This window comes from Coregonus clupeaformis, chromosome 13, assembly GCF_020615455.1.
Source record: "Coregonus clupeaformis isolate EN_2021a chromosome 13, ASM2061545v1, whole genome shotgun sequence".
Taxonomy (NCBI): Eukaryota; Metazoa; Chordata; class Actinopteri; order Salmoniformes; family Salmonidae; genus Coregonus; species Coregonus clupeaformis.
In genome coordinates, this window is record NC_059204.1 from 44,742,868 (window position 1) to 44,765,432 (window position 22,565).

A 22,565-nucleotide genomic window follows, 5' to 3' on the forward strand; every position below is an offset into this window, starting at 1 on the left:
AAATGCTAACTAACAGGGATGTGAACAAATGTGTGCACACAATTTGAAAGAAATAAGCTTTTTGTGCATATGGAACATTTCTGGGATCTTTTATTTCAACTCATGAAACATGGGACCAACACTTTACATGTTGCGTTTATATTTTTGTTCAGTATAGTAGTTTGATTACAAGTTTTAAGGCTGTGCTCTAAAGGGAGCACTAGTTTCACCAGTCCAGTCTTGTGGAGGGAACCAAAGGGGAAGGAGTGTGATGTCCGAGCCTTTGTATGGGCAAAATGATGTCATCTCTTTTTCCTGTGGTGCATAAAGAAAGCTTTGTTCAGTGGAGGCCAGGATGGCCAGGGCACCAAAGGCTAACTTTTGACATTTGAAACGTTAAGCTTTGGGCCCAGCAAACAAGATATCACATGATATCATAGAATGTCGGATTTGAAATGTACTTCACACTACAGCAGACATCAAGAGCTTAGAATAAGGATACAACCATGGCAAAGCTTCCTACTGTACTATTAGCCAGCTGTCCTTGAAAAAAATAGAAATGAAGGATATGTCGAAACTATTGACTCCCTACGTGGGTTGTTAGATCAATGGCTCAGCAAGCCTGGTCACTTGACTGGAAACTTTATTTTAAGCCAAAACAAATATTCAATTAAATGACCCTTAATGGCTAAAGAGCTAGTGCTAAAGTTAGGGTCCTGACAACATGACCTGACCTGGAAAAGCTATTGGCCAAGTTAAAGCTTATAACTATAAACACCCTTGTTTCACTCTACTTGACACTACCTAAGAAACAGCAAGGGCATGTGAATTCACTTGGTATTTGGTAGTGTATTTATCTTTAGTTTGAACAGGGAGGGCTACAAGACCATGCTCTTTCAACAGATCTACAGATTGCCAAGAAACAATTTATACCAAATCAAAGAAATGTATAACTGTAGACGGCCCATGTTCATTACAGTTATAGTTTTATTCACTCAACATTTTGTCAGTTGTTTTCAGACCTCAAAAGTGATCTAATGTGTTAAGTTTATTACACTTCTGATGTCCATCATTTGTATAGATCCAGCTATATGCTTCAAAATGAAATAGAAAACCCAGAATTTCTTTCAACCAACCCAGTAGCTATGTATTTAGGCCTACTGAGTTGTATTAATGTTGTTTTAAAGTATTGATTCATTCTGATCCGTTAAACATTAATTCGATATGAGCAAGTGTGCTTCAAACACGTGGTTGGAGCTTCAGTCTGCTTTAAAGGGAAAAGGATTAAACTGCTAAGCAGTCAGTAACAAGAACCATGTGTCCTTTTTCCCAGTTTTCCCATCTGCGCCCTTCAAGCCCTCATTTCACTCTCCCCCCACTTCCCTCTTCCTTAAGAACCAGTCTGTTTTTGTTTTCCAAACAAGGCTCTCTGTACAGGAAATTGTGTACTTTGGGAGCATTCAGGAAGGCAGAGAGCAGATTTCCTGTTAGGACCACGGCAAAAAAATAAAAATGTGTGGATAAAAGGGGTCAGTAATCTCTAAACCAGAGGAGAAACAGCAGTCAGCTATTCCCCTCCCCTGACTTCACTTCCCTCCCCTTCAAACCTCCATGCCACGCCAGTGCCACAACTACCATGACCTTCGAAACATGGAAAACTGGAAGCAGAAGGATAAAGAAACAAACACAGAAACAATATTCCTGCGCCTCACTGGGTACATTTCCTCAGATACAGAGGAGCCAAAGAACAGGGAGATTGTGTGGACGAGAGGAAAAGAGGAGAAGAGAAAAAAGGCAGAGGAACACTGAGTAAAAAAACGACAACAGGAAACCAACTAATTCTGGTGCTGTTTCTGCAAATCCTCCTGAGATAAATCACTTCAGAGGACTGCCATTCCCAATCCACATTTTACAATTATAACTGACAAGGGGTTTTCCCATTCATTTTTGTAAGATTGATTGGAAATGTATAAAGCACTAAAAATCTGACAGAAAAGTGGCGTCTGCTTTATTCTCCTCACAAGGACTTTTCAGTCTCCCACACTGTTAGTGTGGTTGGTCAAGATGTGAGTGGATGAATCCTTTTTGGGAGGTTTGTATGGTTTTCACTTTTAGGCTACATCTCACCCCTTTCCCAGGGTCTGTTGGATCATGGTTGTGTATTTGAGGATTTGTTTGTTCTGAACTCCTGGACTACTAACTGGATCCAGATGAAGAATAAAGGAGCCAAGCAGAGGTCCAAAAAGAAAGGAAGTGAGAATGCATTCGGCTGTGACTTGACAGAACATCTACAGAATTCAGGACAAGACGGTAAACTTGTTTCTTTCAATGTTTATTATGTTGCTTCCCTTTCCTGCTGCTTCCCTTTTCTACCACATTTCAGCACATTTCATCATGTCCCATAATAATGACCAGAGTTACACAGCAACAGAGCCTAATTATTGGCCCATTATTCAACATGTACTAGAGTTATTGAGGGGATTGTCAATATGTTTACAGATTTATTAGACGTAGTATTAACCAAATAAACAACAAATAATCATAATAATAGTTATGATAATTACAAAAATATTAACACAGTGCGATCATTTAGAAAAAATCTACCTACATTGGGAAAAGTTGTTTTTAGACAAAACGGGTAACAATTTAACAACTTAGTCTAGATTTGTATTTATTTAGCTATTACAATGTTGATGACTGTTTGCGACAGGATGTGTAATGGTGCAGTTGAATTATCTATATATGTTCAGTATGGAACACCTCTAAGGTTTTAGGAGAATTCAGAATTAGATTATTTAACCCCATATATTTTGGGAAAATAATGTTAAACCTCTTTGCTTTGGATGATTTTGTAAACTTTGTGTGAAATTGGTTAGGAAAGATCCATGCTGTTTTTAACAGTTGTACACTAGATGATGTAGTTTATTCAGGTCTGTGACACAGATGTATATTGCAATATGGACATTAATGTACATCTGTTTTACATTCCATTAAGTCCTTTAGGCTCCCACAGAGTTTTAAATAGGGGATTTGTGAGTTAGGGTGTGGCTCATAGTCTTTTTGTCAACTTCCCCTGCCCACCAAGAGGCCTGTGTCTGGCTCTCTGTCTGAGGATTCTGGGTGGGCAACACTGCTCACAGGGGGGAGTATCAGCCAACAGATCATATTTTAGAAAACAATTGAGGATGGGTGTGTTTACCCAGTATTTGAATGGAGGTCAAATTGTAATATGAAGTGAGGTAATGTGATGTGACTTGGAAACCTTTACCTTGAACAGATTTAACCTATTTAACAGATGAACAGATGTAACTGATTTGATACAGTAGATCTTTGTTACACAATACAAATTTTTCTCTGCTACAGGGGGAGAAAGTATAATTTACTGTATATGGTTAATATGATGATACTTTTAGTTTTTATTTGTCAAATGGCATATATAATTACGAGTGGCTTATGATATCTGATTTAGTTGACATGGCACTTTGAGATATCAGCTGTTGTTGAGTTGGTATTGAGGTGGCTGAAATGTCACTAACTCTGGCTGACCCTAGACAGGGAAGAGAAAGGATGTGTATAATTACTTCATTTACACAGACAATTTACCTACGAGGATGTTATTTGATTTAACAATCAACAGCATCTTATTCAATAAGCCGTATTCTTGGATTCCTTTTGAATCCGCAAGAAGATTTCTAGGCAAGCAGGAGTTTTCGTTCTGAGCAAATACTCAAAAGTCATGGTGACTCAAATCCCGTTCAGACCAGCCACCATTTTGACCACAGGCATGTCACTGAGAGTGTCTGTTCAGATGTGTAGTCACTAAGCAAGCTTCATGTGGGAGAACAGACTTTCATTCATACTGACCTGGGTAACCTCTGGGCAGTACGTTTCAAAACTCCAAAGATGGAATGAATTGTTTTTGTTTTGCTTGGCTAATGTTCAGCTGCATATGAATAATATAATCATGTCTGTGTGCTTATTGATTTATTTTTCAGGTTTAGTTGTGTTGTTCATGAGATATGTTAAGAGTCTGAAAACGAGGGAAACAATCTGTAAACTGACATTGATCTATGCCACTATAAGTTGTTGTATAACATACAATAGCTCTGCATTCTCTGGGGACACGAGAGATTGACCTCCATGCTTGTCATTGCGTGGCTAAAATGTGAAATGATCCACAGTCACTGTGGCACTGGCCAGATGGTTCCTTATACCTTTGTAAAGAGTTCTGGGAAGTGCCTCATCTAGTGTATCTGTGAAGTGGAAATGCCTGGTAGCAAAGTGGGAAGGTCTATTTAGCTTAAATTAGTTGAGCTTTGAGTCTCAAGTGCTTTACTTGAGGGATAGAGGAGCTTACAGGAACATTGTGCACTGTGTATTTCTCTTCTAAGGTTCTTGCATACATTGGCTTGCTGATTTCAGTCCAGAGTGGAACAACTTCAGCAAAAATAAGTGAGCTATATCCTATGGTTTTTATTTTAGCATAGCAAGGAGGGACACTAACTGATGTAGTCTATGCCATACTGTGCAAAAGCGGAGCTATACATTTTTCATTTCCAGTTGAAATGTATTATAAAGATGTTCTTTGATTTACAAGTATTCATTAGTGTGGAAAGCAACCCTACACTCCTCTCGAATACAGCATCATAGATAACATATTTTAAAAATAGAGACATTACAGTTTGGAAAGCAATAGAGAATTGGGTGGTAACATTTGAAAGGCCATTTTCTATTAGAGGAAGTGTCGCAAGTATTACCAGCTGCAAGGATTGGGTGTGTCAACCTTCCTCTGAAACAAACAAACCATTTTTAACTTCCTGTGAAATTCCACCTTCTTAACAATCAGCAACCCTATGGAATACAAAGCCAAGCTACAGCGTAAAGTATGTTTAGTGGGATTTAAAAGAAGAATAAGTACTAATACAATTTATACTAATGACAATTGGTTTCTCCCGAACTATCCTCCTCACGCTTCTCTGTCCTTTTCTGCCATGGAAAAAAGGGTTGTCTCAAAGAATGAGCCAAAGATCCAGATTCTGACTCTGTTTATAGCACTTACAGCATTAAACTGACCCTGTCCAGTTCATAGAGGCACTCTCTGTCCTTCCTCTTTCTGCTTCATGTCAGCAGTTGAAATGGAATGCCAGTATTTTCCCAACTGCTAAAACCCAAGTTGCCACGTTTTCCATCCACCTCCCTAGATTGTAGACATGGCATTACATTTAAAAATAATATAATGAAAGATATTCAGTTGAACATCATTTCTACTAAAACGAGAATGTTGCCTCTTACAGAACACCTAAAGACACGTAACTTTGTATATTATAATTTCTCTCATAAATAACAGCTTATTCAAATACCTTCATTACAACATCAATTACAGTTTAATATGACCACCCTATTATATGCTGACCTTCACTTCTCAAGACTGGACCCCCAAAATGTTTTTATTTGGTTTGCCATGTGTGTGTGTCTTTTCATGTCGAATCGATGGTTGAAACAATATTTGTTTTTCTTCTTTTTGCAGTTCCTCAAGTTTTAAAGACGTGTGCAGAGTTCATTGAGAAACATGGCGTTGTTGATGGGATATACAGACTCTCAGGGGTCACCTCCAATATCCAGCGACTCAGGTAACTATTTTAACCACATACTGTGCCTTCCAAAAGTATTTTGACAGGGAAGTCAAAATTGCAGTTTGGGCTCTATACTAAGCATGTTTGAGTAGTACGTTTATAGATTTAGGCCATTATGGACATATCATGTTGTACAACTTTAGTTTATTCAATATAAACCATTAGCAGGCTACATTTCAATCTTACAAAACTGCCTACACATACTAGAGGAGTGTGGAAGCATCATACACCTTCAGCTGTATTGATACCCATGTGTTTGTGTGCTTACTTACAGACAGGAATTTTGCGCTGAGTTGTGCCCTGACCTCACAAAGGAAATGTACCTCCAGGATATCCACTGTGTGGGCTCCTTATGCAAGCTGTACTTCAGGGAGCTACCCAATCCTCTACTCACTTATGAGCTTTACAATAAATTCACTGTGAGTACTGTTCAAAGAGGCAGGGTTTCTACCTATCAAAATCAAATCCAAATCAAATGTTATTGGTCACATGCGCCGAATACAACAGGTGTAGACTTTACAGTGAAATGCTTAATTAAGAGCCCATTCCCAACAGTGCAGAGTTAAAAAGTAAGACAAATATTTGCTAAAGAAAATAGTAACACAATAAAAACAATAATGAGGCTATATACAAGGAGCCCCAGTACAGAGTCAATGTGCAGGGGTAAGGTAGTTAAGGTAATTGAGGTAATACAATATGTACTGTACATGCAGGGGTACGAGGTAGTTGAGGTAATTGAGGTAATATGTATATGTAGGTAGGGGTAAAAGTGACTAGGTAATCAGGATATATAATAAACAGAGTAGCAGCAGCGTATGTAAAGTGTGAAAGTGTGTCTATGTGTGAGTGTGTGTGGCATCAATATGCATGTGTGTGTGTGTGTGTTTTGTGTGTGTTGGAGTGTCAGTGTAGTATGTGTGAGTGTGTGGGTAGAGTCTAGTGAGTGTGCATAGAGCCAGTGCAAGGGATTCAGTACAAAACATCTATAATGTATCTGTAATGTATCTGTAATGTGCAAAACATCTGTAATGTATATGTACTGTGTCCACTTTGGTCACAACAATCCCTGTTTGATTTACATGAGAAATTAGTCATTTAATACGGTGGCGCATTCAAAGAAAGAATGATGTGCAGCACTGATAATACTTGACTTCGTCTTCTACTGTGTAGGAAGCCGTCTCAGTCCAGGAGGATCATGAAAGACTACAGCGTATCCAGGGCGTCATCAAAGAGCTACCAATCCCCCACTTTAGGTAAAACTCACTTCAGACCTTTGTTGCCCCTGTAAAGGACCTTTCCAATGCTTATATGTGGTTAATAAGCTAAAAGAAAGTGTGTGTCCTCTCTCTTCAGGACTCTGGAATATCTTACCAAGCATTTGTCCCACCTGGCCACTTTAAGCCCCCAGACTAACATGCACACCCGCAACCTGGCCTTGGTGTGGGCTCCAAATCTGTTGCGGTGAGCTCTGCACATATTGTACAGAAACCTATATCACTTTATCCAAGAACATAGTAAAACAGTTATGTGATAACTACATTTGGTTTGAGTTATACTTTCTCTCTTGGCTTTGTGTTTTGTAGCTCTAAAGATATTGAAGTTGCATCCTGCAATGGGGACATGGCTTTCCTGGAGGTGCGGGTACAGCAGTCAGTGGTTGAGTTCATTTTAAATCACACTGAGCAGATCTTCAACCATGCAGCTGCACCAATAACACCTAAAGGTATGCATGTCACAATGTTTGAAAGTGTCCAATGTGTGCATTTAGAGATTTCATGAATGTTGCCCTCTTGCTTGTGTCATTTCTGTGGCCATTGGATAACGGATTTTATTTATTGTCATGCCAAAAGTAAAAACCTACACAATGTATTATTACAGGACCCAGTTTGATGTGTGGGGAGAAGTATGCTACTCTGCCTATCAGTGGCCAGGGTGGGCCAATGAAACTGATGAGCCTGGAGGAGGCCCAGGCTCGCTCCCTGAGCCCTAACCACCCAGCACGGAAAGAGCGACAACGGGAGAACAGTCTTCCAGATACCAGCACTGCAACACTGTACCATACTGTCATAGACATATCGGATAGCAAGTGAGATGGATGAGGATTCAACTGACTGATTTATTTAGTATACTCAACAAACATGCTTAATTCACAAATCCTCTGGGCTGTCAGGCACCTGGATACATTTGGCAGTGAAAACATGAATAAAAAAATACCTGATCAAACATACTGTAGTATACAATAACCCATACACTGTACAGAGTATGCAGTACAGTGCCTGGCAAATCCCTATTGTTAGTGCATTGTTTTGCTGTACATGCTGCTTTTAAAACCAAACAGGCCATATTGTTCACAAGTGTTTCTCCTTTTCTGTCAGAAGAAAGTTTTCTGGGAAATCCAAAAAGTGGAAGTCCATCTTCAACTTGGGCAGGTCTGTGACAGACTCTAAGGGGAAACTGAGCCGGAATGGGAGCGTGTTCATGAGAACACAGAACATCACAGGTAAATGCGCTTTAACAATTTACTGCAGTAGGCTAAATCAGGTTGGTTCTTGGTAGTCTTAAACAAGTCTACAGGTAGGTCAAAGTTTAATTCATGGAATAGGGGTGTGGTATATTGTACAGTATATCTTAAATGTATGCCTACATTCAGATATGGATCTCTCTGTTAAATATGACTTACCCTTCCATTTCTTGACCAGTTGTCTGGGACAGGGATGTTATTTCGATGTGCCAATTCGTAGGCAAGTTCTCTGCATTTGAGGCTACTAAGCCCATGAAACTGGTCCTCGAGATTCTTGATATGTTTAGCAAGCTCAGACTCCATGTCATCAGATAAGATCTTGTGTTCCTCTGCTACTCTATCATAGCCTCTCTTTCGCACAGGTACAGTACATGTTTGTTTTTCTTTTTTGTCAATGTACCTCTTCAATGTCATTCAGTCTATTTTTTCGTCCCTTGCTTCTGCTCAAATGGACTTCTTCCCTTCTCTCATTTCCTTGGCTGCTCTCTCAAGAACCTCAAGGGGGGCTAGACCTCTGCTTGTTTTACATTTGTATACACAGGGCATGATGATGTCTGCACTATCTTGAGTTCATATGCATGATACATTGCAAAAATACTATGCATATTATACATACAACGGACAAAATGTAATCATTTGTATGGGGTATGGTGGCCATTGGCTCAACTTACCCCATGCTACAAGGATGCATTTTCATGATAGGTTTAGGACCTCATATTGTAGCTTATAGAGACCCCAACTGATGTACAAAACAATCTTACAGCTATCTACTTTGGTTTAGATACAAGCATCATGAAACCTATAACCAATAAATGTATTAAACTTTGTGAAAATCTGTTTTTGGGACCTAACTTGCTTACCACTTTTTCCATGTGGTTTCTTCCTTCACAGACTCCATGAAATGATGGCCTCTTCCTAAATATTTGGTCACATGATGGATCTTATGTATGGTTTCGTAGAAACAAGGGGTGGCTTAACTAAACCTTTGGCTCAACTTACCCCACTCTCCCCTACATATTTTATTTCAACCTTGATATAGTGAATGATCAAATGAAAATGAATATCACAGAAATGAACATTCTACTTGAAATAATTGATATTAACAGAACAGGGCTGTGCATATTTTGAGCAGGTTCTCAAAATGAAGGGGATAAAATACTCAAAATTAATGTCTCGAAATTCATAACATAGCCTACTAACTGCCTCTGTAGCGATTTTGTACTTTTTTGTTGTTGTTGCATAGGCCTATTTATTTCTGCAACAACACTCATCATCACAAATTGTAAGCAAGCTAGTTAAAGTGCCTCCTAAAGGCATGACTGACATCGGGTAAAGAGGTTGAGCTATCAGCTGGTCATTGATGATTCATGTAAATCTGCTTTTTAGCTAGCTCCATATTTTATTTTTTACTGATTTTGATTTGTCTTCAATGCTCTTAAATAATAACTTCATAATTTAATATTCAGAATCTTTTAACTCATGATATACAGCATGGCTGGCTAGTGGCTTGTGTGTATATTTTAGTATATGGTGGTTAGCAAGAGTCCAGACTACCTGTGTTGCTGCTGCCTCTTATCCAGAGCGACTTACAGTTAGTGAGTGCATACATTATATATATATATTTTTTTCATACTGGCCCCCCGTGGGAATCGAACCCACAACCCTGGCGTTGCAAACGCCATGCCCCACCAACTGAGCTACATCCCTGCCGGCCATTCCCTCCCCTACCCTGGACGATGCTGGGCCAATTGTGCGCCGCCTCATGGGGTCTCCCGGTCGCGGCCGGCTACGACAGAGCCTGGATACGAACCAGGATCTCTAGTGGCACAGCTAGCACTGCGATGCAGTGCCTTAGACCACTGCGCCACTCGGGAGTTATGCTGCAGCCACTGTGGCAGTACTGTTGACATTTAAACTAGGTAGCTTGCTACCAGTGGAGGCTGCTGAGGGGAGGACGGCTCATAATAATGGCTGGAATTGAGTGAATGGAATGGCATCAAACCATGTGTTTGATGTATTTGATACCATTCCACTTATTCCGCTCCAGCCATTACCACGAGCCCATCCTCCCCAATTAAGGTGCCACCAACCTCCTGTGCTTGCTACACACACTCGACAGGTGACCGCATCTTAAGCCATGCAGGTTTGGATACCGGGCGCACACAATCTCATACAGGCCAGACTAGGGAACAGGCGCAACCGGCGTACAGGGCAGACCAACAGGCACAACCAACCAATGAATGTGGTGGGGGTTGGCGAACTTGAGACGTCACGACGATTTGCGGGCAGTGGGTTCAGAACAATAACAACAAAAACTGTATACAAAAAATATATATAATTATAACACTACGAGTGGGAGGGCAAAGGGGCAGGTGCTCAGGCACAAGTAATCCCCTATCTGTGTACGTGCCTGATACAGAATAAAATAACATCGGGTAAATCCATTTGAATTCAATCACTTTTTGACAGCACCCCTTTTTGATTTGAACAAAACCTTCTATACTATTTGTCATTGTAGAAGGGCTCAGAAAGGGACCTGAATACCAAAACATTCAAGAGATAAAGGTGCTCAAAGTTGACCTATTTTGTAAACCCCACCATACCATGAGACCTCCATGTCTTCATCACTGGAAAAGATAAACGGTTGAGATTGATATGATTTAAAAGCATACACACAGGGTTGTCAAACTATTTTATAATTTCTTGAGAAAAATGCTTTTAAATAAATATTGTCACTTTTTTTACTTTAAACATCAATTATCTAAAAAATCTTTCATATTTGCACATATTGTAGCTTAGACCCTATTTTACATCATCTGACTTTTTTATGTTGTGCCTGCCATTGGTTGAGACACAACATGCTCTTGATTACAGGGTGAGTGTCATGTTTTGGCAGATAAATGTACTAAAATTGAAAATTCTACTTTCAAATAGTACCACAAAGATGGTCAGAGAATGTTGACTTGAATGGGAATATTTGTTGTTTTAAATTATACTGTCAATCCTCCATATGAAACCTATTGAAATCATAGAAATATAGATCATAGAATAGACCTTACCATTTCAGTTGACATTCGACAATGGGTGGACAGGCAGCCATCTTTGTGGTAGTAATTAGAAGTTAACATTTCAATTAAATTTAAATGTCAATTGTGTACCAGCTAAATTGCAGAGGTCTGAAGGGATAGGTCCATTCTATTAATTATATTTCTATGATTGAAATGACACCCACCCTGTATTCAAGAGCATGTTGTGTCTCAACCGATCAAGGACACAACACAAATACCTTATATTATGGAAAGTAGGGCCTAAGCTACAACATATGTGAATATGGAAGAAAAAAAATTAAGTGATGAAGTGATGAAGACATGGATGTCTCATGGTATGGTGGGGCAGGGGCGCAACATTCACTAGGGATTGCATTTTCGCCCCCCCAGTTTTATCATTGCACTGTGATACAAAACGCTGCACCGGTGTGCTTTAGGACCATGCGGACGCCTCAGAGCGGTCTGGTAGTCTGTTTTCCGGTTTCAGCCAGCTGGATTTAGGACCACACGGACACCACAGAGCAGAGCATGAGGACAGGCATAGCTTCTGAAAGGCTGCCGTATAGGACCAGCACAGGAGAGATGAACAGAGGCAGCTGCTGTCTGTGTCCTGCTTTCGTTTTACAAGCAAGCAGAGCAGAAACTGGCTACTCTTTAGTTGACTGATCTAGCTGGCAAGGTAACTGCTGTTTGACAGAGAAAAAGTATTTATTCCCAGTGCTGAGCTAGTAGTGTAACTGACATGTTACGTTAGCTAATGTTTCACACTGACACGGTATAAACAGCTCTACAGTCTTCACTGTCATGGTGCACAGTCAGTACACAACACTATGCTCATCATGTCTTAGCAGGATCAGATGGTGACAGGTGTCCCTGAAGGGTCACACAGGCAGTGAAGACCAGTCTACGGAGCTCATGTGAATTTTGCAATATATTATAACAATCAGTAAATGGATACAAAGTTCCACCTTAAGTTGATGGGTAGGCTACAGTCTGGGATCTGGGAATAATGGTCATTTCAATTATTTAACCATTGATTCTATTCATGGATAATGTAATGTATAAATGTACACCAAGGTAATTATTCTGAGCAGGATCAGATGGTGACAGGGGTCTCAGCAGGGTCAGGCAGCCAGGGAAGACCAGTCTGTGACGGTGCAGAGGTGAACTTTTGCAGATGCAACACTTTATTCTCTCAGTTCAGCAAACACTGGACAAGCAAGAAGCTTCAAAGATTGAAACTATTAAGTTGATTTCCAAATTGTATCAAGGGTTGATAGAGGCTTTTCCCGATGACACAAAACATGTAAAACTAAAATGTGAGGAAGACCTGGGAGACACTGAATGGATGAATGGATACAGATATGTTAGAATGCCCAGTCATGTTCATATAATCTCAGACATAAATCACTGCAGTTTAAGACCATCCATAGAACATAGTATATGCCAATGAAACTGAATATCATGCACTCAGAAATGTAATTCTAATGTTTGAGGTGTAAACCACAAAAGGGGACATACAGTACCAGTCAAAAGTTTGGACACACCTACTCATTCCAGGGTTTTTCTTTATTTTTACTATTTTCTACATTGTAGAATATAGTGAAGACATCAAAACTATGAAATAACACATAACACAAAAAAGTGTTAAACAAATATTTTAGATTTTAGATTCTTCAAAGTAGCCCCCCTTTGCCTTGATGACAGCTTTGCACACTCTTGGCATTCTCTCAACCAGCTTCACCTGGTTGAGTTCCCACATATGCTGAGCACTTGTTGGCTGCTTTTCCTTCACTCTGCGGTCCAACTCATCCCAAACCATCTCAATTGGGTTGAGGTCGGGTGATTGTGGAGGCCAGGTCATCTGATGCAGCACTCCATCACTCTCCTTCTTGGTCAAATAGCTCTTACACAGCCTGGAGGTGTGTTGGGTCATTGTCCTGATGAAAAACAAGTGATAGTCCCACTAAGCGCAAACCAGATGGGATGGCGTATCGCTGCAGAATGCTGTGGTAGCCATGCTGGTTAAATGGGCCTTGAATTCTAAATAAATCATTGACAGTGTCACCAGCAAAGCACCATCACACCTCCTCCTCCATGCTTCACGGTGGGAACTACACATGCGGAGATCATCCGTTCACCTACTCTGCGTCTCACAAAGACACGGCGGTTGGAACCAGAAATCTCAAATTTGGACTCATCAGACCAAAGGACAGATTTCCACCGGTCTAATGTCCATTGCTCGTGTTTCTTGGCCCAAGCAAGTCTCTTCTTATTATTGGTGTCCTTTATATTTACATTTTAGTCATTTAGTAGACGCTCTTATCCAGAGCGACTTACTTATATATTTTTTTCATACTTTAGTAGTGGTTTCTTTGCAGCAATTCGACCATGAAGTCCTGATTCACGCAGTCTCCTCTGAACAGTTGATGTTGAGATGTGTTACTTGAACTCTCTGAAGCATTTATTTGGGCTGCAATTTCTGAGGCTGGTAACTCTAATGAACTTATCCTCTGCAGCAGAGGTAACTCTGGGACTTCCTTTCCTGTGGCGGTCCTCATGAGAGCCAGTTTCATCATAGCGCTTTTTTTTGCGACTGCACTTGAAGAAACTTTCAAAGTTCTTGACATTTTCCGTACTGACTGACCTTCATGTCTCAAAGTAATGATGGACTGTCGTTTCTCTTTGCTTATTTGAGCAGTTCTTGCCATAATATGGACTTGGTCTTTTACCAAAAAGGGCTATCTTCTGTATACCACCCCTACCTTGTCACAAGACAACTGATTGGTTCAAATGCATTCAGAAGGAAAGAAATTTCACAAATTAACTTTTAACAAGGCACACCTGTTAATTGAAATGCATTCCAGGTGACTACCTCATGAAGCTGGTTGAGAGAATGCCAAGAGTGTGCAAAGCTGTCATCAAGGCAAAGGGTGGCTACTTTGAAGAATCTAAAATATAAAATCTATTTTGATTAGTTTAACACTTTTTTGGTTACTACATGATTCCATAGGTGTTATTTCATAGTTTTGATGTCTTCACTATTATTCTACAATGTAGAAAATAGTAAAAATAAAGAAAAACCCTGGAATGAGTAGGTGTGTCCAACTTTTGACTGGTATTGTATTTGCACATGTTATGATCTTGTGAAGGCTGGCTGAATTCTGGCAAAGAGTATGTTCTTTTATCTCACCATGTCTACATATTCTCCCTTCTCCCTGTTTTTGTTTGCTTGGAAATGTTGATACTGGAGACTGTTTTCAGAAGAAACTGTGTAACCTACCATTTATAGCGGCTAAGAAATGCATTCCCATTAATTGGAAGGTTGGTTATCCTCCCACAATGGATGGAAGAAATGTTGAGTTATGTATCATTAGATTTTATTTATTACAAGATTAAGGGTAGGTATACTGTGCAACTTTCATAACGTCTGGATGCCTTATATGGAATACTGTACGACAAAAGGAGTCTAAATTGAAAACATGCCCATGTCAGGGGAGATACCTATTTAGGCAATCCTTAGCTGCTGGGCTGCTCAGTCCTGGCCCTGGGGGTCTGCCGTACTGTTGGTTGTCACTCTGGCCAAGATCCTAAAGCTGAATGGGGTGTGTTGGGTTGCTGCAGGGTCGTGTACCGCTAGGTTCAGGACGGGGTGACCCAGCTATATTGTGTGCAAGTAAAAATAGCTCTACAGTACTTTTAGGCCTATGATATGAATTATATGGAGGGTGTACTGTTTCTGTGTGTTAATGTGTAGGTGTATGTGTTGTTTTATCAAACTTTTGTTTTCCAAACCTTTCCCTTGAGACATAAAAAAAGATGGGAAGGAAGCTGTGTTGGGGAGAGAGTTGAGTTATTGACTAGACTGGTGGGGGTCTGTCGTGCAGGTGGCTCAGGGCAGCTGGGCGGTCTGGCTGAAATTTGATAGAGGATGTCTTAATAAAGGCAATCAAAAGTATTTGTAATTTATTTGTAAGAGTTGTTCATTTGTTAGGCTATTGGTTAAAGGTGCAACACAATATTGATTATTAGTTCAGTCTTATCAATCACTTAAACATATTTGATAATGATCTCTTACCTAGCTTGATGACTGTGGGCATTTGTTTTTTCTAAATAGAGACGTCTAGAAGGGTCATGGGTCATATTAGATTTAGTAGAAATGCAGGAAATGAGCTTTAGATGCCCCAAATAATGGGAGGACCCCCAGACCCCCCGTGGGGTGGGGTATGCAAAGTGGGTTAACTTTGAGCACCTCTATCTCCTAAATGCTTTGGCATTCAGATCCAAAAAGTCACTTTATGACCACTTCATCCATGGGCAAACATGTCTGGAAAGTTTTGTTTCAATCAAAAGGGATGCTGTCAATTTTTTTATTTATTCAAATGGATTTACCCCATGACTGCATTCTTCATTCACAGAAAAGGCAGCTATCCGACCAGCTAGAAGCATGGACTCTTTGTGCTCTCTGCCAACAGGTGGGGCTGAATGCACTACATTGCATACAAAATACTTTCGTCATCGTGAAATCTACTCACAGCAGTTCTCTCTTTTAAACAATTCTTCATTGTAGCATTTGCTCTGTAAATAAGGCTGAGAAGATGTGTATCTAACAATTAGTTTCACATTTTATTTCCAACACACAGATGATGACAAGGCAGGAAATTTCAACTCAGCAGGCGAGGCCAACGGTTTCTTTGCACCAGGCATAAAATCCAGAACACTTGGATCTGACTCGCTTTATGACCTCAGTGAACACCAGAGGTGGGAGTTTGAGATGAAGAAATCGAGTGAGGCCACAGGTTGCAGCAGCCCTAAAATGAAGAGAAGGGGCTCTCCAAGCGTCTCACCACCACAACAGAAGGCTCTACCTGAACAACTGAAGGTTTTCAAAGGCGATGACCTCAGCAGCTGCCAGCCCACCTCTCCTAAGAACAGGAGGATGCTGTATTCTGGCTCCACCCACAGCAGCACATCCAGGCCCTCCTTCCCAGGAAGCCTCTTCCCAGAGTCCTCCCCTAGGCATCAGCGCAAGGCTCTCAACATATCAGAGCCCTTTGCTGTGTCCGTGCCCCTGAGAGTGTCTGCAGTCATCAGCTCCAACAGCACCCCCTGCAGGGCAACAGGGAAAGAGAGGCCTGCTGCAGCTGCCCTGAAACCCAGCAGAGAGACCTCCCAGTCAGAGCAGAGTGATAGCAGTGGCGGCTCAAGTTACAGAGAGCACCCCCTTGTAGAGAGCAGAATTGGGAGTGAGAGCAGTATCTACAGTAACAGCAGCTCAACCCCTCTGGAAAAGGAGGCGAGACCAGTAGAGGAGAGGAGCAGAGAGGAGGCAGCTTCCAAAAGGGTGCCAGAAGGTAGGACATTTTCACCTGATAACATAGAAAAAAGCCTGTGAGTCTGTGTGTGTGCATGCACTCAGATTGAAAACCTTCCTCATTATCCATGGTAACAATGTCTATTAATAAAATAATTACATATCTATTTATGTTATTAGTTTCCGGAAGTGAAGGAGAGGTGAAAGAGGTTCAAGGGAAGGTGGAAGTATCTGACCTGAGACAGTCTTCCACTCCCAACACAAGAGAGGAAGATAAAGAGAAACAGCAATCTCCTGGGAATCAACTGGACAACCAGCCAGCACCACAGCATGAGCCAAAAGAACTGACACAACTGGTATGTTTAATCTCCAGTTTAGCTCTGAGCTTCATCACATATAATATACCAAGAATAATACAATGACAATGGCTGTCGCTTTATTAGGGCGTTTGTGATTAATGTTTTGCAGGATATGGGATCTCTACCTATCAAGGAAGAACTATGGTGTGAACTCCATCTTGAGCTGAAAATCACTGAGCCTGAGCTTGACATTATGGAAGAGGAGTTTATGCCTGTTTTTTGTTCCACCAAGAACACTCGTGAGGATATTAAGGCAAAAAGAAGAAGCAGCCTTCCAACTCACTCGTTATTGTATAAGGGACAGCCTTTGATGCCCGCCAAGCCTGCATTGACTGATCAGAGTGCTTCTACTGTAGCACATTCAGCAGGAAAGAACTCCTCAGACACACTATTTCCATTTGACAAAACATTCAATTTCATGGTTGGCACAGATATGAAAAATACACCTCTACATGCTGCTGATTCAACAGATATAACAGAAAACAAACCACACATTTCCCCCAAATCTAAGCTCACAGAAACAGATAAACCCATCAGCATCAAGCCACGACTTGTGGTTCCTCACCTTGCAGAGCCAAGTTTACATTTTACTCAACAAAGCCAGGTCATAAAACATTTGCAGCCAGGGGATGACATAACAGACATAGGCATGTCTGTAGCAGAGAAAGGAAAAGAGCCATCGTGGAAAAGTAAAAGTCAAGATGGGGTCAAAGGGTTTTCCCATGATGATGGAAAGAATGCTTTGTCAGTTGTCATGGGAGGCATTGAGAGGCTTTCAATATGTTTGGAGGAAAGGCCCCACACCTTGGGGCTACCACACCAAGACGATGAGGATGGATGTGGAGGACACTCTGAATTGGAGGACCTGGAGGAGGAACCTTGGGAGGAGGTCTTAAGCTCCACCAAACAGTGGGTAACCAGTCCTCTTCATTCACCCACATTTACAGATTTGTTTGTAAAACTAGATGTGTCATCATCTTGTTCTGTGGGAGAAGGTTTGAGCTCCAAAGATCTCAATGTTCCTCCTCAATCTAGAGACGACAAACCAACAAATGGATCATGTCCCGTTAGGAGCATAGAAGTGTTCCCAGAAAATAGCTCTCTAGCATGCAGCGGCAAAACAGAGACCAAAATCACACATCTACTTCCCTTACCCTCCAAAACCACCCTGGTCAGTGATGACCCAATGCGACCACACAGAGGGAACAGCTGCACAGCTGCACAGCAAAACACCACCTCCTCCCAGAGATTTCACAGACAGACATCTTATGAAGCATCTTATTCAGAAAAAACTGGGCAGAACAGCTTTTCCAAACACAGGCCCTACTCACTCAATTGGGATTTAGGACTTCGATGCATCAGAGACATTTCCAATCAGCAAAACCTTGAATCAGCTGAGTTGTCCTCCATTCAGAGAGGGGCAGTGACCCCGTCTGGGACCAAATCCAACGGCCTGTCAAAGGAACTGGAACTGTTCCTGAGCGATCGTCAGGCCCCTGTGCGCCGGAACTCCGCCCCTGTCAGTGTGTCATCTGTCAGGACGGCCTTCATGATAAAGACTTGCCAGGCCAAAGCAGTGCCTGTCATCCCCCCAAAGGTGCAGTACAGCCACATACCTCATCCCACGCACAATAAGGGCTCTGTTGCAGGAAAGGAACCAGAGAAAGAACTCACAAAAACCAGGGGAGAGAAACTAGATACTTTACCTCTTCTTGCGTCTATCAGGGATCTTAAGGAGGAGTTGGAGAATAAGGAGCCAGCCCCCAAATCCCAAATAAGGCAGGCTATTGCAGAGAAATCTACAGAGACCAATAAAACCACACCTATTTCAGACCCACCGGTGCTGAGGAGGAAACACTCCTCCAATGCAGAGGCCTTTGCTGATTGTCCAAGACCTGAACGGTCTACTGTTCTACAAAGACCATCCTTTAGGAACCGCCAGAGACCACAGAGCCTCATCTTGTTCAGTCCACCCTTCCCCATCATGGATTACCCACCGCTAGGGGATGATGGCAAGCTCCTCCTCTCGCCCATCAGAAGTCCAACTGAAACATCAGCACTCGATGTATTTTCTAAAGAGATGGCAGATAATCTCAGGACCCCAGAGGGGGTGACCCTGCGGAACAAAATGACAATACCCAAGAGTGGACAGAGGCTAGAGACCTCAACCAGCTGCTTTTATCAGCCACAGAGGCGGTCCATGATATTTGACAACAGGAGCCACAGGCAGATTGAATGAGACAATGGACAGTTTAACCAGTCATGTACATGCCCCTCGGACTATGTTTCATAACACTACTCTGGTCATCCTTCCGCTCATCCTCCCTGTTCTTGGACTTATGTAAATGATTTTAGCCATATTGGGCTTATAATTCTACCTTTGATATGAAACTATTCTGGGAAATTAACAGTTTCTTTGTTTCCAATGCTCCTACAATCACCTCTCTGTCCTGCACTAAAATAAGTATTCTTGACTAGTGGCGAAGATGTGTGTATTTCTTTTAGTCCCAAATCATATTCAGTAATGATCTATGAATATTCAAATTATCTTTTTTAATTCAAATGTTAGACACATTTGTAATGTGCAGGATAGATAGCCAAAGAGAGGAAAATGTTACATCAACCCATATTGCCATTGGTCTTTTATTAGTTTGCATGTCATCATTGGTAATCACAAGATTGCCTTTTTGCCAAAGAGAGTTGTACCTTCAGTGATAGCTGCTTTGTTTTTATTTATACCTTATTTCTTACATATTTTGTGAACTGAATAATGACTTCATACAGTATGAACCCACTGACGTCCAGCTATTGTTTCTGTGATCAGCTTTTATCCTGACATAGTATCAGGATAGTGTTTTTCCAACATTCTAAGTAACGAGAACTGGAGAAAGTGGCTACTTTAGTTGTAATTGTATTTCAGACACTAATGGTATTTATTTATCCAATTATGAATCTATAGATAGTCATTAACACACTTGACCAATTCTTTGTTGTTGTTGTTGTTTTTATTTAGCTTCAATTGTAGTAGCCAGACATTACTTCACCATTCTATATGGTGTAATGTTACCAATAGTTATACTGATATGTGCTACCAGGGATTTATCAGAACTGACAGAGTTGGTGTTACCTTAATTGGTCTGTAAAGTAATGTTTTGGTAAAGTCAGATATGTTTTTAGGATGAGGAGGACAGATGACAAAAATACCAAATGTAAAGTGTCTGTTGTGATTACTTTATCTTAAAAAACAGGCTTTGATGAGAAATGTTTGCGTTATAATGAAAAGGAAGTGAGAGAAATGGATGTGCTGACACTTGTATTTGTGTATGATACAAGTGTAGATGTAAAAGAGAGGACTCAAACACTATGCTTTAAATGTTGTGAAGAGTTAAACGAATATGAGAACAGGGATACTGGTTGTTTGCAGCTGTATTGACATAATACTACACTTGTGACCTGTACAATTCTGTATTGACCAAAATTGGATGTATTGTGTATAGCCACAGAAAGCTATGAAATAAAAAATACATGTATAGGCCTAACACATTTTCAAGGGATTTGTTCATAGAATGATTTGTCATAATGATTTATTTTAATAAAAAGCATGAGCTTGCGTACACCCAGAGAAAATTATTTAGTGTAGAGGTGTTGACTAACTACGAAAATAAGCAATAAAAATAGAGTCGCACACTCTATATATATAAACTCCCAGTAATTTATTGGGTAAAACACCAACGTTTCTGCATCACTGCACCTTCTTTATTTTTATAGCTTACAGTTTATAATGATTTATTTTGACAACATATTTAAAAAAAACATATGAGCATAGGGCTTAAATGATACATTTCAGATACTTTATATCAGTCACTCTCTCCTCTTAGAGTCGGTTACAAATGTTGAGGACCAGGCTAAATCTCTGATAGTACACTGTACGTTGCCCTCATCATCTTGTGTAGGGGTCCATAGAGGTCAGCATAATTGCATAACTGTGATGCATAATTATATAGTAATTACATATCATAATGAGGGATGCTTGTAATTCACCAAGGAACCATCCACTGATTGTATAATTGGTGTGATACATAATATACCCCAGTGGTATTTTTTGGGAAACAAAAATTAAGAATACAGATTACTGTACGGGAAAATATACACACTTTTTTGAAAAAGGTCATTTGAAAAATACAATTTTATTGAGTAAATGTATTTATTGATTCTCTTAATTTTGATAGGAGAGATGAAAATTTATTGAATTGAAGGTTATTTGTTGAACAAAAAAGTTAAATATTTGTATTACTTCTTTACTGGTAGCTCTGCACTGAAGTTTATTTGAAGCATTCTTTGTCATCCTCAGAAATCCGACTGAGTGCAATGGAAAATTACTCCCAGTATCACAAAGAACTGCAGAAAAACAAAGAAAATCATTGATCTAATTCTCCATGTTGCTATTTTCAGCTTTTCCTCCCCACATTTAAGTGGCATTTTAAGTAATACCATTTTACAATATTTGGGCCTATTTGGTGAAATGAAACTAATTTTGATTAATGCATACATTGTCTCGATGCAAGAGCAACTACAGTGCCTTCAGAAAGTATTCATATCCCTTGACTTATTACACATTTTGTGTTACAGCCTGAATTCAAAAGGGATGAAATATATTTTTTACATAAGTATTCACACCCTGAGTCAAAACTTTGTGGAAGCAACTTTGGCGGCAATTACCGTTGTGAGTCTTTTTGGGTGTCTCTAAGAGCTTTGCACACCTGGATTGTACAATATTTGCCCATTATTGTTTTTTAAATTCTTCATGCCCTGTCAAGTTGATTGTTGATCATTGCTAGACAGCCATTTTCAAGTCTTTCCATAGATTATCAACCGATTTAAGTCAAAACTGTAACTAGGCCACTCAGGAACATTCAATGTTGTCTTGGTAAACAACTCCAGTATAGATTTTGCCTTGTGTTTTAGGTTATTGTCCTGCTGAAAGGTGAATTTGTCTCCCAGTGTCTGTTGGAAAGCAGACTGAACCAGGTTTTCCCTCTAGGATTTTCCTGTGCTTACAGGTGTATTCTCTTTCTTTTTATCCTAAAAAACTCCCAAGTCCTTGCCGATGACAAGCATACCCTGTTAGGCCTACTGCTGCTAGGTAGCTCTCTCTCTGCTCTCTCCCTCCCCTCTGTCTGTCCTTGATTGCAGGAGTGAAGTCTGGTGTGCGGGAGTCAGGGTTCCAGCTGCAGCTCATTCACCATAATCACCTCAGCCTTTAAGACCCGGTCAAGCTTACCACTCATCGTCAGATCATAGTCAAGACGACCATGTTAGTCTCGCTGCCGACTCAACCTGTTTATTTTTGCTCTTTGTGTTTTGGCCTGTTCTATTTACTTTTCTCCTGTGCCACAGATATTTGGAACCTGACTCCTGCCTCCGCTTCACTCCTGCCACCACCATCCTGCTCTCCACTACCGGACCTCTCTTTTGGACTCACCACGGACACTAGGACATTACGGTACCACACCTGCCCTGACCTGGATCTGTTACCCTCCCTGTAACCTGGACTTGCTCTTCCCCTATTATTGGAAACCTGGACTATTGAACATTTTAAATAAACCTGTTAAACCTTCTCTGGCTTGGTGTACTTGTCTGCATTTGGGTTCTAATACTGGTAAATCATAACAGTATGATCTGACCATCATGAACCCAGCAGACAGTAGCTTG

The 22,565-nt window shown here is 40.6% G+C and overlaps 1 protein-coding gene across 3 annotated transcripts; it reads left to right on the plus strand.

Moving 5' to 3' along the window:
- The first annotated feature begins 1,525 nt into the window (after nucleotides 1-1,525).
- On the plus strand, nucleotides 1,526-20,469 carry LOC121579578 (rho GTPase-activating protein 31). 3 transcript variants are annotated; one of them, XM_041894301.2, is made up of 13 exons: nucleotides 1,526-2,071; nucleotides 2,190-2,289; nucleotides 5,507-5,609; nucleotides 5,887-6,031; nucleotides 6,783-6,865; nucleotides 6,942-7,073; nucleotides 7,196-7,335; nucleotides 7,491-7,698; nucleotides 7,988-8,112; nucleotides 15,599-15,655; nucleotides 15,824-16,534; nucleotides 16,675-16,850; nucleotides 16,963-20,469. In XM_041894301.2, exons 1-13 carry the CDS (start codon nucleotides 2,054-2,056, stop codon nucleotides 19,090-19,092), a joined length of 4,128 nt encoding a protein of 1,375 aa, XP_041750235.1. In that variant the 5' UTR covers nucleotides 1,526-2,053; the 3' UTR covers nucleotides 19,093-20,469. The 3 variants fall into 3 exon arrangements, with proteins under 3 accessions (XP_041750235.1, XP_041750236.1, XP_041750237.1); XM_041894302.2 differs by having other exon boundaries at nucleotides 7,991-8,112; XM_041894303.2 differs by having other exon boundaries at nucleotides 6,966-7,073.
- The last annotated feature ends 2,096 nt before the right edge of the window (nucleotides 20,470-22,565 follow it).

What these genes read in the sequence shown, in the direction of transcription:
- LOC121579578 (XM_041894301.2), top strand. An exon ending in CTACCAATCCCCCACTTTAG is followed by an intron (nt 6,866 to 6,941) that starts GTAAAACTCACT and finishes ATAAGCTAAAAG; the next exon opens with AAAGTGTGTGTCCTCTCTCT. An exon ending in TGGGCTCCAAATCTGTTGCG is followed by an intron (nt 7,074 to 7,195) that starts GTGAGCTCTGCA and finishes TGTGTTTTGTAG; the next exon opens with CTCTAAAGATATTGAAGTTG.